This window comes from Podarcis pityusensis (genome assembly GCF_964106645.2).
Source record: "Podarcis pityusensis genome assembly, contig: HAP1_SCAFFOLD_197, whole genome shotgun sequence".
Taxonomy (NCBI): Eukaryota; Metazoa; Chordata; class Lepidosauria; order Squamata; family Lacertidae; genus Podarcis; species Podarcis pityusensis.
This window is the reverse complement of record NW_028293273.1, coordinates 1-15,868: the sequence shown is the minus strand read 5'-3', so window position 1 is coordinate 15,868 and position 15,868 is coordinate 1. Positions and strand designations below refer to the sequence as shown.

General features: G+C 58.6%; 5 protein-coding genes across 5 annotated transcripts; 2 read left to right on the top strand and 3 right to left on the bottom strand.

Moving 5' to 3' along the window:
* Positions 1–313: 313 nt before the first annotated feature.
* On the top strand, positions 314–871 carry LOC308469153 (putative HMP/thiamine-binding protein YkoF; the record flags this gene model as incomplete). Its single annotated transcript, XM_081024498.1, has 1 exon — positions 314–871. One exon carries the CDS (start codon positions 314–316, stop codon positions 869–871), a length of 558 nt encoding a protein of 185 aa, XP_080880624.1.
* Positions 872–873: 2 nt separating this feature from the next.
* LOC308469152 (formylaminopyrimidine-binding protein-like) lies at positions 874–1,854 on the top strand (the record flags this gene model as incomplete). Its single annotated transcript, XM_081024497.1, has 1 exon — positions 874–1,854. One exon carries the CDS (start codon positions 874–876, stop codon positions 1,852–1,854), a length of 981 nt encoding a protein of 326 aa, XP_080880623.1.
* A 9,228-nt stretch (positions 1,855–11,082) lies between these two features.
* LOC308469151 (N-acetyl-D-glucosamine kinase-like) lies at positions 11,083–12,060 on the bottom strand (the record flags this gene model as incomplete). Its single annotated transcript, XM_081024496.1, has 1 exon — positions 11,083–12,060. The coding sequence occupies one exon, from the start codon at positions 12,058–12,060 to the stop codon at positions 11,083–11,085; it is 978 nt and encodes a 325-aa protein (XP_080880622.1).
* Positions 12,061–12,064: 4 nt separating this feature from the next.
* LOC308469150 (putative 6-phospho-beta-glucosidase) lies at positions 12,065–13,069 on the bottom strand (the record flags this gene model as incomplete). Its single annotated transcript, XM_081024495.1, has 1 exon — positions 12,065–13,069. The coding sequence occupies one exon, from the start codon at positions 13,067–13,069 to the stop codon at positions 12,065–12,067; it is 1,005 nt and encodes a 334-aa protein (XP_080880621.1).
* A 1,125-nt stretch (positions 13,070–14,194) lies between these two features.
* On the bottom strand, positions 14,195–15,286 carry LOC308469149 (putative peptide import ATP-binding protein; the record flags this gene model as incomplete). Its single annotated transcript, XM_081024494.1, has 1 exon — positions 14,195–15,286. One exon carries the CDS (start codon positions 15,284–15,286, stop codon positions 14,195–14,197), a length of 1,092 nt encoding a protein of 363 aa, XP_080880620.1.
* Between the last annotated feature and the right edge of the window lie 582 nt (positions 15,287–15,868).

The following is a 15,868-nucleotide window of genomic DNA, read 5'->3' as shown; positions in this document are numbered from 1 at the left end:
TAAACCTCACGAAAGAAGGACTTGGGGCGTCCATCCGCTTTGGCTTACCGAGCCCGCTGGAGACACGCCAGGACCCTAGCTGTGGTATGGTCGGGTAAGTCACCAGGGGTGCCGTAAGGCTGAGAGAACACCCGTTCAACCCACCGAACCTGATCCAGTTCATCCTGGCGTAGGGAGCGTGACAAGTCGGTTTCCCAGCACAACAATGCTCGGCAAGCCTCTTGGTGACACCACCAGGGAGGGCTGATATGCTACAACTCGTTTCCGCTCAAGGTGTTATGTCGTGATCGGTGCCCGGTTTTCGCTCTACGCGATGTCCGACGGTTTTATCGAAACTATCCTCGGTTCTTTAGGGGCGCTTGAAAAAACGCGGCTCGAGCGCGAGACCGACGACGTTTCGACCTACCTCTCGGGTGAAGAGAACGAACTCTTTCAGACGCTCACAAGCGTTTGTGGCGCTTTTGTAGACACTCAGGAGCACGTCGCCGTCAGCCTGCTCTTGTCTCGTGGCTGTCCCGGTGAACCTGGCGCGGATGTGTGCGACCCCGTCGCTACAGTCAGCCGGCAGACGAAGCCGCTCGAGGTTCCCGGCGGTAACCATCTGGTTGCCTGTCAGTTCTCGCTCTATCCGCTCGGTGTCAGCGGCTATATGGACGCCATTTACGCCGAAATTCACGCTGCGGCTGAAGCGGCTGGGCTCAAGGTCACGCCGCAACACTTCTGCACGCGGCTCGAAGGACCGCTCAGCGCGGTCATGGGCCAGCTCCGCACGGCTTTTGACCGGGCGGCTGAGACGTCAGCGCACATCGTCATTCACGCAACCCTTGCCGCCAACAGCCCCTCGAATTCAACCACCCGTAGGGCCGCCTAGCCATGAAGGTCTTTCTGATCCTGGCTACCCTGCTCGCTGCCGCCCTTGCGAGTGCTCAGCATCCCATTCACCTCGCCCTCGACTGGGCACCCAACACTAACCATACCGGGGTCTACGTTGCCCTCGCTAAGGGCTGGTACGACGAGGCCGGGGTAGACCTGCAGCTCTTGCCCTTCGGCAGCATCTCTCCCAGCCAGCTCGTCGCCAGTGGACGCGCCGAGGTAGGGATTTCCGGTACCGAGAGCGTGCTGAGCGCGGCGGCTGTCGGTGAGCCGGTCGTTTCTATCGCCGCTATTATGTCTACAAATACCGCAGCCCTCGCGGTCCGTGAGGATTCCGGCATCACCCGGCCCCGTGAACTCGATGGCACCACCCACGCCGCCTTCGGCGCGCGCTACGAACAGCCAGTTATCGCTACCGTCATTCGCGCCGATGGGGGTAAGGGCGAGTTTCGTGGCGTGCAGCTTGCCGTTTCGGGCTTCGACGCGCTCCTGGCCGGGCGGGTGGACTTTGCCTGGATCTTCCGGGGCTGGCAGGGCGTGCTGGCTGAACGGGAAGGGGTTGCCATGCGCTTTTTCAACTTCAAAGATTACGGCGTTCCCGACTACTACACGCCTGTTTTTACCGCAAGTCCCGCAGGCATTCGTGAAAACAGCGAAGCGCTGCGGGCGTTTCTGGATGCGACGACCAAGGGGTACACCTACGCTGCCGAGTATCCCAATGAAGCTGCTACGCTCTTTATCCAGGAAGCCCAGAAGCATGCAGGAACCATTTTGGATGAGGTGCTTGTGCGCGCTTCGCAAGCTTTCGTTTCGCCCTACTACATCCCTAAGGGACAGGCCTGGGGAGAGCAAAAGGCTGAATACTGGGAGGGTGGCTACCCGCAGTTTCTGCTGGACGCCGGTGCGATGACCAACACCGCTGGAGAGGTTGTGCGCGAGCTTGAGCTTGCCAGCCTCTATACCAACAAGTTACTGCCTTAGGGGGCATGACAACGCTTGGGGTATTCCTTCAGCCTTTTGAGGCATGAGTTCCCGTCGTGGGCGTGCGCCTCCCCGACGCGCCTCCTGCAAACGTCGGGTGCTGCGGATTAACGAGGTCATTGAGCTACTCACGCTCAAACTGCAGCGCGCTCGGCACCGCCAGAACCGGCAGCTCCTGACGCGATAGCCACGCGCCGCCGATACGCTGGGTGGCGCTGGTTCTAGGGTCGGGCGTTCCACACTCAGGCAACGCGCCTTTGTCTAACAAGGCAATCGGGCTTTCCTCAAGGGTGCTGGGCTGGTTGACCTCCTATCACAGATATAAGCAGTGAGAACATTATTATTCTGTGAGAATGTGAGGGATATGAGCAGTGCTTATAATATGAGCAATGATAACACATAGCTTAAGGATAGGCTAGGAATCGTTGATGGTAAACTTGCCTACACACCATGACGCGCACCTCAAAGGACGATGAACCAGCACACAAACCTTACCATCACGGCAACCTCGCGCAGACACTCATGGACGTCACGCTCGAGCTGATCGAGGAGCAAGGTATAGGGAAAGTCTCCTTACGCGAGGCAGCCAAACGAGCGGGTGTCTCCTCGAGCGCCCCCTTCAACCACTTCAAGACCAAAGATGAACTTTTTACGGCAATCTGCACCCAATCGGCCGAACAACTCCAACAAGCCATCAAGAACGAGCTCGAACAAGTACCCGAAAATCACCTCCTCGAGCGGCTTGAGACCCTCGCCCGAAGTTACATGAACTGGATTTTCGCCAATCCTGAACGCTTTACGCTCCTCGAAATGCAAAATTTAAAAACCACCGCTTCCCCTGAAAAAGCAAAAACGACTTCGGCAGGAGCGTACATCCGCGATTCTCTAACCACAACGCTCGAAGCTGCCAAAACGCAAGGCATCTTACGTAACGACGTGAACATCCACGAAGCAGTCATCTCCGCCCGGGCTCTAGGACCGGGGCTCGCGCAAGTTGCCCTGGATCCTCGTTCGCGGGGCAACCTCCTGAAATTCTCACAGGAAGAGGCAACCAACGCCTTAGTGCAGTTCAATCGACTCTTGTGTAAACCTCAGTAAATATTCAAAACCGTCTTACCAAAAGCTACCGCTAATAGACATGCTGGTTTCCTTCTAGCGCAGTCACTGTCGGCAAGGTGTAAGGCACCGACTTTTACTTTTAGTTGTGCGTGCTGCAGCGCGGTAGGGAGGAGTATCGTAGCGAAGTTTGAACCTCGGTTATGCAGCGTTTGGGCCGGGATTCGATAACTCTAGACTTCAGACGCGCGGAGAGCTTCGGAGACCGTCCGCTCAATGTCTTTAGCGACTTCACGACAAGTGCATGCCACTGATGCCCTGCGCTTACCGACACTATAGCGCATATTGCCATATATGGCAATATGCGCTATAGTGTCTTGTGAACGTCATCGCCCCCCGCACCCTCCGCGAATTCTGGGAAGGGCACGACCAAGCCGAAGTTCCGCTACGGGTGTGGCTCCGGGCGATGCAAAAAGCCAGTTACGCGAACCTGAACGAAGTACGTGCCGACTTCCCAACCGCCGACCTCGCCAGGACCGACAGCGGCAACACACTGACAATTTTTAACGTCGGCGGCAACAACTTTAGGCTCATGACGTTTATCAGCTACACCGCGCAGCGCGTCTACATCCGCCACGTGATGACGCACGCTGAATACACGAAGTGGAACAAAAGGGGGAAACCGGAATGAGCGCATACACCGTTGCTGACGCATGGGACACCTTTTACCAGCAGGCACCGCTCGAGCGACCCACCAGCGAAGGCGAGTACCTCGAACTCAAAGAGCTTGCCGACTACCTCATCGACACCCGCAACGTCGAGGCGGGCAAGTACGCAGTGTTGTTCGACATTGTGACCGGCTACATGGATCAATATGAGCGTCAGCATGAGCTGGAACTCAAAGAGGCTAGCGCGCCGCCTAAAGATGTGCTCGCGCATTACATGGAGGCGCGCGGCGTCAGCCAATACCAACTTGCTAAGGCCGGAGTCGCAACTCAGGGAACCCTTAGCGCCATGCTCTCTGGTAAGCGCGGTATCAGCGTCGAGGTTGCTAAAAAGCTTGGGAGATTCTTTGACGTCGACCCAGCCCTCTTTCTGAGTTTGTGAAACACGCTAAAAAGCATTAGCGCGTAGTCCTACAGGTAATTGGGCTCATCCTTGAGCACGTCACGACCGAAGTGCGCCCAAACGGGATTGACAGGCGACTACATGCCGGACACCCAGAAAACTATGGCTCGAAAATAAATGCGCTTAATGTCGGTCTCGTACCTATTCTTTTTGCTTTTTGCCTACCATTGAGAATTTTCTAGAGCGATATAAAACTCTCCTCTACCCTGGCTTTGCCGCTTTAAAGCGCGCGTATTCTCGAGGCGGAAATTCTCGGTGGTGTTCTGACGGGCCACTCGGCGTCAATGCCTATGAGCCAAGGAAACTTAGCTTGTGATTTAACTGTTTGGAGATTCAGGGTAGAGGTTTTGGGGTGGTTGATGGAGGTGTTTGGCGTTGCTGGTACGGCGTTGTCGTGCAGGAAAGCGCGTTGCTCTGCCAGAGAGGCTGCCCTGGGGTCGTCCTGGTGACTTGCCGCAGGATTTTGGCATGGATGCAGGTGTAGCAAGTACCGGTAAAAGTTCGATAAAGCCACGCCGGACCCTACTTGGCGTCATCCGCTGCGGCTCCTGAGGTCGCTGCCAGGGTAACTTCACGTCCGTCACCATGCCCTTAGCGAGTCTAAGTTGCGTGAAAGCGAGCAGTACCAGCCACGACCAAATGTCTGCTTGTTCAGGGTGCCGTAGCTGCGGCGTTTGCCAGTTGAGGGTGGTTTTGAGAAAACGAAAGGTGGCCTTGGTTCATTTCCTTGGACAAAACCAGCAGGGTCTAGAATCTTGCCAAGGAGAAGCTCATGTCCGAAAGTAAACGAGTTGTCAGGCAATACCCGATGGAGTTTGAGATTGATGCAGTGAAGCTTATAGAGGAGAAAGGTTACACCGTCTCGGGGGCAGATAATAGTCTTGGGATCCCAAAAGCCAACCCCACGAATTGGCGTGCCACGGGCACTTCCTTCGGTCGGAGGCAATACCGCGAAGGTCGCTTGCTACCAGGTCATCAGCGTGCGCAGCCAACCGCTGAGGAAGCCGAATTGAGGCGCTTGCAAGGTGAGGTGAAGCGGCTTGAAATGGAGTAGGCGATTGGACGGCAAAACCTCGGCGCTTCGCTGACAAAAAAGGCCGCCATTTATTTTGCCAGGCACTCGACCTAAAATGCGCTTTCGTTGACGCCCACAAAAACGAGTTTCCGGTCAGCGTCCTTTGTGAAGTGTTGGCGGTGCCGAGAAATAGTTACTACCACGCTCGCCAGCGGCGGCAATCACCAAGTGAACGCGAAAAAGCTAATCTCGCGCTGCTAGAGCAGATCAAAACGGTGTTCACCAACCATAAGGGCAGGTATGGCAGTCCTCGGGTTCACGCTGAACTCAACAAGCAAGAAGTGCCCTGCTCACTAGGCCGCGTCAAACGGCTCATGCGGCGTGACGGGCTCTATGCCTTGAACACGCCCAAGTACCGTTCTAAGCGTGCGCGACCCGGAGTCACCGAAACCCGAACCTCCTGCAAGATGGGCTCGAGATAAAAATTTGCAAAAGGTCGTTTGAGAAATTGACCGGCCCTTGAAAATCCCTATCCTTAAAGTATGATGACCCGTGAGGAAATCCGCGAGCGCATCGCCAGGATGGATGATGCAGCGCTGCCCGACCTACTCGAGCAGATCGAGCGTTTCGAGCGGCGTCGCCGTGGCATCTCGCCGGAGTTTTTTGAGACTCTTGACGCTGTGCATGAGCGTAACCGTGACCTCAGCGATGAGGACGCCCTGAAGCTGGCGACTAATGCTATGAAGTGGGTAAGACAGAACCGCAATCAGTAGATGCGGGTGGTGCTATATACCAATGTTCTGATTGCTGCTTTTCATCTCATCTCGCCTGAAGAAACAACGGCAAGCGTCTTAAAGCTTTGGCTCAATGGTGATTTCGATATTGTTACGACTGAATGGCAGCTAAGCGAGTTTCGGCGCATCAGCCGCTATGCCCACATCCAGCCCCGCCTCGATTCGAGAGAGATTGAAGGTCCAGATGGCGCCGATGTGGTTCTCAAGCTTTTTTGAGAACGACAGGGTGCTGCGGACAAGCCGTGAGACCCGTTGCCTTAGGGTGCAGTTGAAGCGTTCGATGTGGTTTGTTTTGCCGCTGCACTCGCCTACGGCCTGATGGCGTTTACTCGGAACGACTTTGGTGTATGCCGAGTTGAAACCATCTCGCTGATTTCGTCATGACCACTCCGAGCGCCCTGAACTGCTAAACTCGCCATAGTGCTATCACATCTTCACTTCTCGTGGTGATAAGAGGGTGTAACATAAGTGGAGTTTGGTTCAGGTCTTATCTCGGCGGTTATCAGTCTCGTCGCTACTTTTGTTATGACGCTTATCATCCCCACCGATGATCGCACTTGGGCGCTCATCGCCGTTACAGTTGCAGGCTTTTCCTCCGGCTTTTTCTCTTACAACGCGGCTGTCAACAAGCGCAACACCTAGAGCTGAAACACTCTATCCAGACCGTTACAACCCTGCCGAATTCACAGTCGGAACCGACTACCAACAATTCGGTATTAGGTGGTGGGCGGAGCAAAAACGAAAACTGTCCAGCCAGGACAAAGAACAGGTAGAGCGGTAGAGTGAAAAAACATGCAACCTGAACCGCTCACCATCTACCGTGCCGACGCCTCTCACCCGGAAGTACTAGTGCCGCTGTTTGACGGGTACAGGGTGTTTTACCGGCAACCGTCCGATCTCGATGCTTCCCGCGTGTTTCTGGAAACGCGCCTGACGCAGAATGACAGCGTAATCTTCCTGGCTGATATGAACGGGCCAGTTGGATTCACTCAGCTTTTTCCCTCGTTTTCGTCACCTTCGATGAAACGGTTGTGGCTTCTCAACGATCTTTTTGTGATGCCGGAGGCGCGCCGCGGCGGGGTTGCTAAAGCGCTGCTCGAACGGGCGCAGCAGCACGCTTTGGAGACACAGGCTAAAGGGTTTGCTGCTTAGAACAGGAGTAAGTAACAGAAGTGCTCAGAGCGTGTATGAAGCTTCAGGTTGGGAGCGCGATGAGGCGTTCTATACCTACCTCCTTGATCTATGAGGAGACTGGTGCAGCAGGCTGTGCTGCGGGTAGGGTCGGTCATGGCGAGTTGCCCGCACTGCGCCAGTACGACGAGCAAGAAGGACGGCCGCGACCGGGCCTAACCCAACGCTACCGCTGTCTAAGCTGCCGCAGAACCTTCACAGCTAAAACGGGCACGCCTTTCGCGGCTCACCGCTGGTCGCAAGCTGTGATTGTGATGACGGTGCGCTGATATTTACGCTTTCAGCTTTCGGCAGCCGAGGTGCGTGACTTACTGGCCGAGCGTGGCGTCGACGTCACTCGGCATACCGTACACCACTGGGTACAAAAGGTCAGCCCCCTGCTGGCAGAGGCGGCGAGGCACAAAGCCAAAGTCCTTGGGACGCGCTGGTTCGTCAACGAAATTTACCTCAGGGTCGAGAGCACGTGGGCCTACCTCTACCGCGCAGTCGATGATCAAGGGCAAGTTGTCGATATCCTTATGTGTGAAAAGCGCGACTTGGAGAGTGCCAACGCCTTGTTCAAACAAGCCATCGAACGGCGAGGTGCTACACCAGCAGAGGTCGTGACCGACAAGCATCGGGGGTATCCTAGTCCTACAGTTGCAGTTAAAGCTTTTAAGCTGATGACATGACTATTCCGTCTTTGGATCAGGTACGCGAGTGGGCAGATGAGCTTGATAGCCTGCACGCCCGAATCGCCCCTCGCTTCAGCCGGGCTGAGCCGCGGCAACGAGCGCTTTCTTACCTACGAGGGCTACTTGGCCCGGTCAAGCGCAAGAACGGCTGGCGGCTGGCCGAACAGGCGGGTGAAGCGACACCTTACGGTACGCAGCGCTTGCTGAACAACTCGCAGTGGGATGCAGAGGGAGTACGCGATGACCTGTGCAGCTATGTTTTAGACAACCTTGGCTCGAAAGAAGCTGTGCTGGTTATTGATGAAACAGGCTTTTTGAAGAAGGGCGAACGCTCGGTGGGCGTCAAGCGGCAGTATTCGGGTACAGCCGGACGGATCGAGAACTGTCAGGTAGGGGTGTTTCTGGCCTATGCGAGCAAAGCGGGCACAGCCTTCATCGATCGTGAGCTATTTTTACCCCAAGAGTGGGCAGGTGATGAAAGGCGCCGCAACCAAGTCCAGGTTCCCGAAGATCAGGCGTTCCTGACCAAACCGCAACTGGCTGAACAAATGCTCCAGCGTGCGTTCAAGGCGGGTGTTCAAGCGGCGTGGGTTACGGCCGACACGGTGTACTCCTCAGGCAAGGTGCGCCAGCTGCTAGAGAAACGCCATCAACCTTATATCCTGGCGGTACCTGCCAACTTCATGCTGCGTTTCATTGCTGAGCGCGGGCTGCAACAGCCTCACATCGCCGAGTTGTTTAGACACTCGAGCCAAAAGCTTGGGAACGCTTATCGGCGGGCAGCGGCAGTAAAGGAGAACGTGTTTATGACTGGGCGTGGTTGAGCCTGCGGGACTTAAGCACGACGTATCCTGCACTTGCACCCCTCATCGAACCAGGGTTCGACCGGTGGTTCCTGGCAAGGCGCAGCCTGGACGATCCTGAGGAACTCGCCTATTACGTCGTCTTCGCCCCTCAGCACACCGAGTTCGCTGAGGTGGTACAGATTGCGGGTACCCGATGGACGATTGAAACCGGGTTCGAGGCTGTCAAGGGAGAAGCTGGTCTGGATGAGTACGAAACACGCTCCTGGACAGGCTGGTATCGCCATACCACGCTGTTACTGCTGGCTCACGCGTTCCTGAGTGTCATTCGTGCCCGTGAGGCGAAAAAGGGGGCGATGCGGGCGGTGAACTTATCGTGTTGAGCGTGCCAGAGGTGCGGCACTTGCTTTGTCTACTACTCTGGCGTGACAAGTTGAATTCACAGGTTGTCCTGGCTTGGTCGTGCTGGCGGCGACGGCATCAAGCTCACGCGAAACGGGCTCATTACCAACGGCAAAGACGCCAACTGCAACTGTAGGACTAGTCACTCTAGCCGCCCGTCAACATCGTTTTTCCATTCCAAATTTATTCGGGAATGCCGTCTTTCCAAGTCGAGTCGGGCTGTTCCCCGGCCGAGCGGTCGGTTTGGGGAGTTTGATGGATAAAGCAGCCTGTCGTACGTCGTCGGCCACGGCACAAGGGTTCCGGGGTCGAGAAACCTCGACGCTTGAGGTCGCCCAGATGGTTGCCAGGGACGCAACTAAGAGCCTGGCGGACGGCCAACTTGAGGAGCTCTTGACAAACTTCGTTCGCGGTCTCCTTCAGCCCGCCCCTAAGCGAACCTCACGCTGCTCGTGAGTCAGGCTCAGCGACGTGAACGTATTGGGCACCCGCAAGCCGCGCTGCGCCTCGTAAACCTGGCGTAGCGCCGCTAAGTCGTCCGCCTGCGTCAGCAGGGCGGCCCCGTCCAACACGGCCGCCTCTTCATTGGTCAGGGTCGTTTCCGGACCGATGTGGCAGAGCCCCCACTGGTCTCCGTTGAGCAGTTCTACCTGGTTGAGCGCCGCCACGTCATGAACCAAGTACTGCTGCATGACCCACAACCCTGCGAGGCCGCGGTCGTAACCGAAACGCTTATCGTCCGTGAGACCGCCGCACGCCAACTGCCAAGCCCGTCCGGCGCTTAGGAACCAGTCGCGGGGGACATCTTGTGGGCTGAACACGAGCTTATTCAGGGCACGGTGCCGGGCGTCCTGTTGTGGGTCCACCCGCACCCATCTCGCGGACTTATGCTCCCAGTACTCAGTGATCACGTGGTCGCAGCCGAAGCGCGGCGTGAAGTACAGCGAGAAGCCGTAGCGTACCCGCGCCGGGACGCCCTGCTGGCGGAGCAGGCTGCACAACAGCACCGCAAAGTCGCGGCAGCAGCCGACGAGGCGCGCCTCGGGGGCGCGCTTCGGTGAGCGGGCGGCAGTCGTACTTGATCAGCTTCTCGAGCATCGTCTGCACCGCCCGCGCTTCGTCCCGGGCGGTGCGTTCGGGCGGCACCTGGCTTTAGTTTCAACACAACCCACACCGTCCGGCATGACGGTTTGGCGCACGGTTTCGTCATTGACTCAGGCTTATCACCATTCTCCCAGCTGTAATGCGACGCCCTATAGACCTCCACCGGATGAAATAGCTCCGGCACGAAGTCGAACCACCCGGTGAACTCAGGCGCTTCAGCATTCCCGGTTAGCGCCGAGTGCAAGGTGAGTTCGGCTTCTTCGGTGGTCACAATAACCACTCGGTCAGTCTATCCGTCCCAGGCATCCCGGTCTGCAATTACCGTGACTTGGCCCTTCTGGAGGTACGAGGCCGGTAGCTGCGGTGTAATGGGACCTTGCAGACTACGGCGCAAGATATCATGCTTATGTTTTCCTGAGACCACCAGCACGATGTGCTTTGCACCCAGAATGACGTTCATCCCTGCCGTCACCGCCTGTTGGAGTACACGCTCAGAACTTCCCCAGTAGGCAGCGTTGCTTTGGATGCTGCTGGGGCTCAGGGTTACAACTCGAGTCGGGGCGGTTGGGTCGGCGGGCGGTTCGTTAAAGCCCAAATGACCGTTGGGTCCTAAGCCTAAAATAGCCAAATCGATACCGTGCCGGGCCCGCACTTGCTCATCGTAAACTCGACAAGCGGTTTCCGAACTTTTTGTATCCCCCCTCAGGCGAACGACCCGATCATCAGGGATCCCCAGGGGATTCAGGAAAGACCTCTTCATCCAGCCATAGAGGGAGCGGTCATCCTCGAAACTCACGCCTAGGTACTCGTCAAGCTGAAACACCTGCAATCCGGAGGTGACAAGCCCGCCCTGTTCTCGGAGGGCGGCCAGCCGTTGGTACATGCGCATAGGCGTGTTGCCGGTAGCTACTAGCAGAGCGGCAGTGGGATTCTTGGTTAGCTCGAGCGCGATGATGTCGGCACCTTGTTGGCTTAGCGCCTCATAGTCGTCTGCAATAAACAGGTTCATGGCACATCCTCACGAAAAGGGGAAGACTTCTGCATTCCGTTTTAATCCAGCATCAGGTGGCGAAAAACTCCGTGACGGGCAAGCTCGCGGTAAGCACGCGGTAGTCGCTTAAGGGATTGGCGAGGTGAGAATCAAACGCCAGCATGAGCGCGCCCACCACAGGCTCAAAGGGTGCAATCTCGCAGACAGCCTGCGGGAACTTATCCTCCAGACCAGCGGCGATGGTTTCTCGGAGTATGCCACTCTCATGGCGTAGCACCCCGCCTGCCAGCACCACGGGAAACGGATGCTCGCCCAAACCCACCTTGCGAGCCGCAACCCAAGCGTAGTCCACTAAAATTTGGGCAGCGCGGTTCACTTCCTCCACTGCTGCTTCATCCCCTAATGCTGCAGCGTCTAGAAGCAGGCGCGACAGGCCGTCCGGGCGCCTGCTCGCTCGCGTGCTCCGAGCTGTCATCCCGTGCAGAAGTGCCTCGATACTCGGGTAGCTACAGTGCTGCAGGACCATGTCCGTCAAGTGTGTCCTCGGGGCTAGCCCGAGCTCAGCACGATAGGCTGCCCGTAACGCGCGTTCACCCAATTCGAAGCCCCCGGTGGGTTCTTGCCAGAACGAACTGTGCCAAACCCTGTCGTCGTGGCGTGCACCAACTGCTGCTCCCGTACCACAGACGATGGCCACGCCGTCCCCCGCGGCACCTGCCCGGAGTGCGCCGAGGGCGTCATTGACGATAAGTATCCTTTGACCGTAGCCCCGTGCCTCGGCTTCACCTTGCCAGAAGGCGAAGTCCTCGGGCCAGTCGGCCCCGACAAGACTGAGGCACGACGCTGTAAGGTCCTTGGGGCACAGCATGGCAGCCTCGAGCGCCTGCGCCACCGCTGCTTCTACCGCTGCTATCGCCCCCTCTTCAGAAACGTAGATGTCCCCGCCCCCACTGCGCCCCCAGCCGATGATGCGGCCATCCGCCTGGGCGACAAGCGCTACAGTTTTAGAATTGCCCGCATCGACGCCTAAGAAATAGTCTGCCGCCATAAGGTTAGGCCCGCCAGAGCCGCTCGGGCAAATAGGCCTTCATGGCGTGCGCCATTTCGCTGTAGACAGCTTCAGTTTTGGGTAACGAGAGCATCAGCGGATGGCTAGCGAGCGCCCTAATCGCCTCTTTGCGGTTCCCATTCCAGGCGGCTTGGGCTGTGAGCGCCTGGTACTCGCCAAGCTGCCTGACGAGCCCAACCACCGCGCGCGGCAAAGGCGGTTGAACGAGGGGTGTCGCGCCCTGTGCGCCGATGAGGGCCGGAACCTCCACGACCCTGTCAGCGGGAAAGTCGGGGAGCGCGCCCCGGTTCGGAATGTTGACCGGCCAGACCTCCCGGCGGTCGTTGAACATCGCGTCCATGACGTCGAAGGCGAGTTCTAACTCGTGAATCCCGCCGCGTGAGCGGGCCGGGTCGAGTTGGGGCGCGTCGGTAGCAAGCTGCTCCTGGTAGTGCGCCCAGTATCCCGGCACTGCCGCCAGGATGTCCTGCGAGCGCGTAGTGGGCTTCGCCTGAAGCTCAGCGAGCCGCTCGTCCTTATAGTAGTAATACTGAAAGTACGAGGCGGGCAGGCTGTCCATTGTCGAGGCGAGCTCGAGCCACCAGAGCGCCCAGTGCACCTGACCCGTCCTTTCGGCGTCGGCCCGCTCGCGGGCGTACGCCTCCCGAATCAGCGGCATGATGTCCTCGCCGTCGTAGAGATGCCGAACGCTCCAGCAGGCGTGGTTGAGCCCCGTCATCGTTGCGTCGAGCTTGTCCGGGTCGAGCCCTGCTGCAGCGGTCAGCTCTCGAGGAAAGGTGATAGGGCCTTCGCAGAGCGATATGGTCTGAACGCTGCTGTTGTGCGTCACGGCCTCAGCGACGATGTTGACGGGGTTGGTGTAGTTGAAAAGGACAGCTCGGGGACAGAGCCGCTCCATCTCCGCGACAAGTTCCTTGATCACGTGAATCGAACGCAGGGCCATAAAGAAAACCGCCGGGTCCTTGCGTCTCCTGCCCGATGACGCCATGTTTAAGCGGGATACTCTCGTCGAGGTAGCGCATCTCGAAACCACCGGGGCGGAAGCTCGAGAGTACCGCGTCGGCGTCTGGGAGGGGCTTCGGTACGGTTCGTCGTCGTGCGCACGGTCAAAGCCAGCCCCTGAGCCTCCGCAAGCTTGCGTGTGAGCCGGGCAACAAGCTCGAGCCGCTCTGCATCAAGGTCGACGAGGACCACTTCTGAACCCGCGAAGTTTTTCCCCCTGAGCCACGAACGACGCCATCGTGCCGGGTGCGCGGGTACTGCCGCCGCCCAGGTAGACCCACTTAAGCCGCGCCACGCAAGTCTCCTCCATTAGGGGTCACGCTATCACCGCACGAGAGGGTGCTCGAGACGCCACCCGTGATGCGGTAGAGCTGCCCGAAATGAACCTCCTGCCCGACGCGGCGGTAACCCGACAGCGTCCGCAGGGGTTCGCGTCCGTTCATACCCTTGTCCGGGTCCACGTTGACGAGCATGCAGCGAACACAGGGGCCGAGCCGCTCGAGCCTCAGCTCCCCGATTTCGAGTGTCTCCCAGTCATCTTCGGCGTAGGCGTCACAACCGCTGACGACAAGATTGTGGCGAAATCTTCTAAGGTCCACCGGGGTCATCAGTCGCGCGTTCAGGTCGGCGAGCGAAGCTTCGGAGATGAGTGATAGCGGGTTGCCGTCAACAAACGAGAGGGGTGTGTCCGCTCTGACATCGTGGTTTCGGTAGGCTGCTTCAGGCATGTAGACCAGGCAGTAATCGCCCTCCAGAAAAGTGCGCACCCAGTCGGTCGCCTCCTCGACGATGAGCGCCTCGACGGGCGTCGTCCACATGATGGCGGTTGTTGACGCGCCAACCGGGAGTTCTAGGGGCAACGTAAGCTGCGGCATCCCCGGCGCGCTCAGGCGCAAGCAGGCTCCGACGAGTTCCGTCTGAACGTGCGCGAGTTTCGGGGCGTTCACGCAGGGTGACGAGCATACCCGTGGGGTCCACCACCATCCAGCGACGGTCGTGCTCGAGACCCCGCGCGACTACTTTTGTACTAGGGAGAGCAATTCCGGCAGCCGATTTGATCGGGTAGACGAAAAGTTGACTTAGAGCGACTGACGACATGAGAATTTTCCTTTTAGTGAAAGCGTGGTGGCGAAGGGTCTAGGCGCGTGAGGCTTCCCGTACACCTTGGACGCGCTCGGGCTGAAGTTGGGCCGCGTCCGGGTAGTAGAGCACGCAGCGGGCGGCGTGGCCCGGCGCCACTTCGACGAGGTCGGGCAGCCGTTTCACGGCAGCGGTCGTGCGCGAAGGGGCAGCGCGGCTCGAAGGGGCAGCCCGGCGGCAGGGCCGTGAGGTCGGGAACTTCCCCCTTGGTCCTGATCTGATCGGGCTCGAGGCCCGTTTCGGGTTTGGGCGCAGCACGTTTGAGGAGTTGGGTATACGGGTGCTTGGGTGCACGGATGAGCGCCGTGGACGGCCCCACTTCCATGAGCCTGCCGGCGTACATGACAGCGATACGGTCGCTCATGTAGTGCGCGCCTGCCAGGTCGTGGGTGATAAAGAGCAGCGACAAGCCTTCCTGCTCCTTGAGGTCTAGGAGGAGGTTCATGATGTCCAGGCGAATCGAGACGTCGAGCATCGAGGTCGGCTCGTCGGCTAGGATGAGTTCGGGGTCGACTGCGAGGGCACGCGCGATACCCACGCGCTGGCGCTCACCGCCGGAAAGTTCATAGGGGTACTTGTCGATGTAGCGCTCAGCGGGCTTGAGGCCGCAGCGCTCGAGTAGCGCCTTGACCTTGTCCCGCACGTTTTGCCGCGTCGCCAACCCGTGCACCAAGAGGGGCCGCTGCAAGATGTAACTCACGGGATAGACCGTGTTAAGCGAGGAAAACGGGTCCTGGAAAATCATCTGTACCCGACGCCGGTAGGCGAGGAGGTCACGTCCGCGTAGCGTTGCAGGAATCTCCTGGCCCGTGAGCCGCATGGTTCCGCCGCTCGGCGCGTAGAGCTTGGCGATAAGGCGCGCAACCGTAGACTTGCCTGAACCCGATTCACCGACGAGCCCCAGGACTTCGCGGTGTCCAATGGTGAGGTCAATGCCCCGGACCGCCGGAACCTGTCGTGAGCCGAAAAAACCGCCGATACTGAAGGTCTTTTCCAGCTCGTCCGAGACGAAGACAGGCCCTTTAGGGGCTGGTCGTTGGGTGACTTTGATGGCTTGCGTCATAAGCTTAGCTCCCCAGGCTGCACGCCCGCGCTGCTCTTGCCGTGCGCAGCGAGCAGCGCTTCGTCGTAGAGGTGACAGGCGACCTCGTGCCCTGGCATGACCGACTGAAGCGGCGGCGAGACAGTTTCACAGAGCCCTTCGATACGGGCGGGGCAGCGGGCGAAGAAGGGGCAGCCCGGTGGCGGATCGCGCAGTTCGGGCGGCTTGCCGGGGATGCCGCTACGCCGCTCCCGTTCTCCGACCAGCGGCGGAAACGCGCGCATGAGCCCTTGCGTGTAGGGGTGCAGCGGCGCGGTGTAGAGACCCCTCGAGGGCGAACGCTCGATAATCTTGCCCGCATACATGATGGCGACGCTGTCGCTGATTTCGACTAAGAGCGAGAGGTCGTGGGTGATAAAGATGATGGCGATACCGAGCTCGCGGCGAATCCTGTCGATCTCTTGCAAGAGGGTGCGCTGCACCACTACATCGAGCGCAGTGGTCGGCTCGTCCATGATGATGAGGTCGGGTTCTAAAGCCAGTGCGATGGCAATGACGGCGCGCTGCTTCATCCCGCCCGAGAGCTGGTGCGGGTAGGCGTCC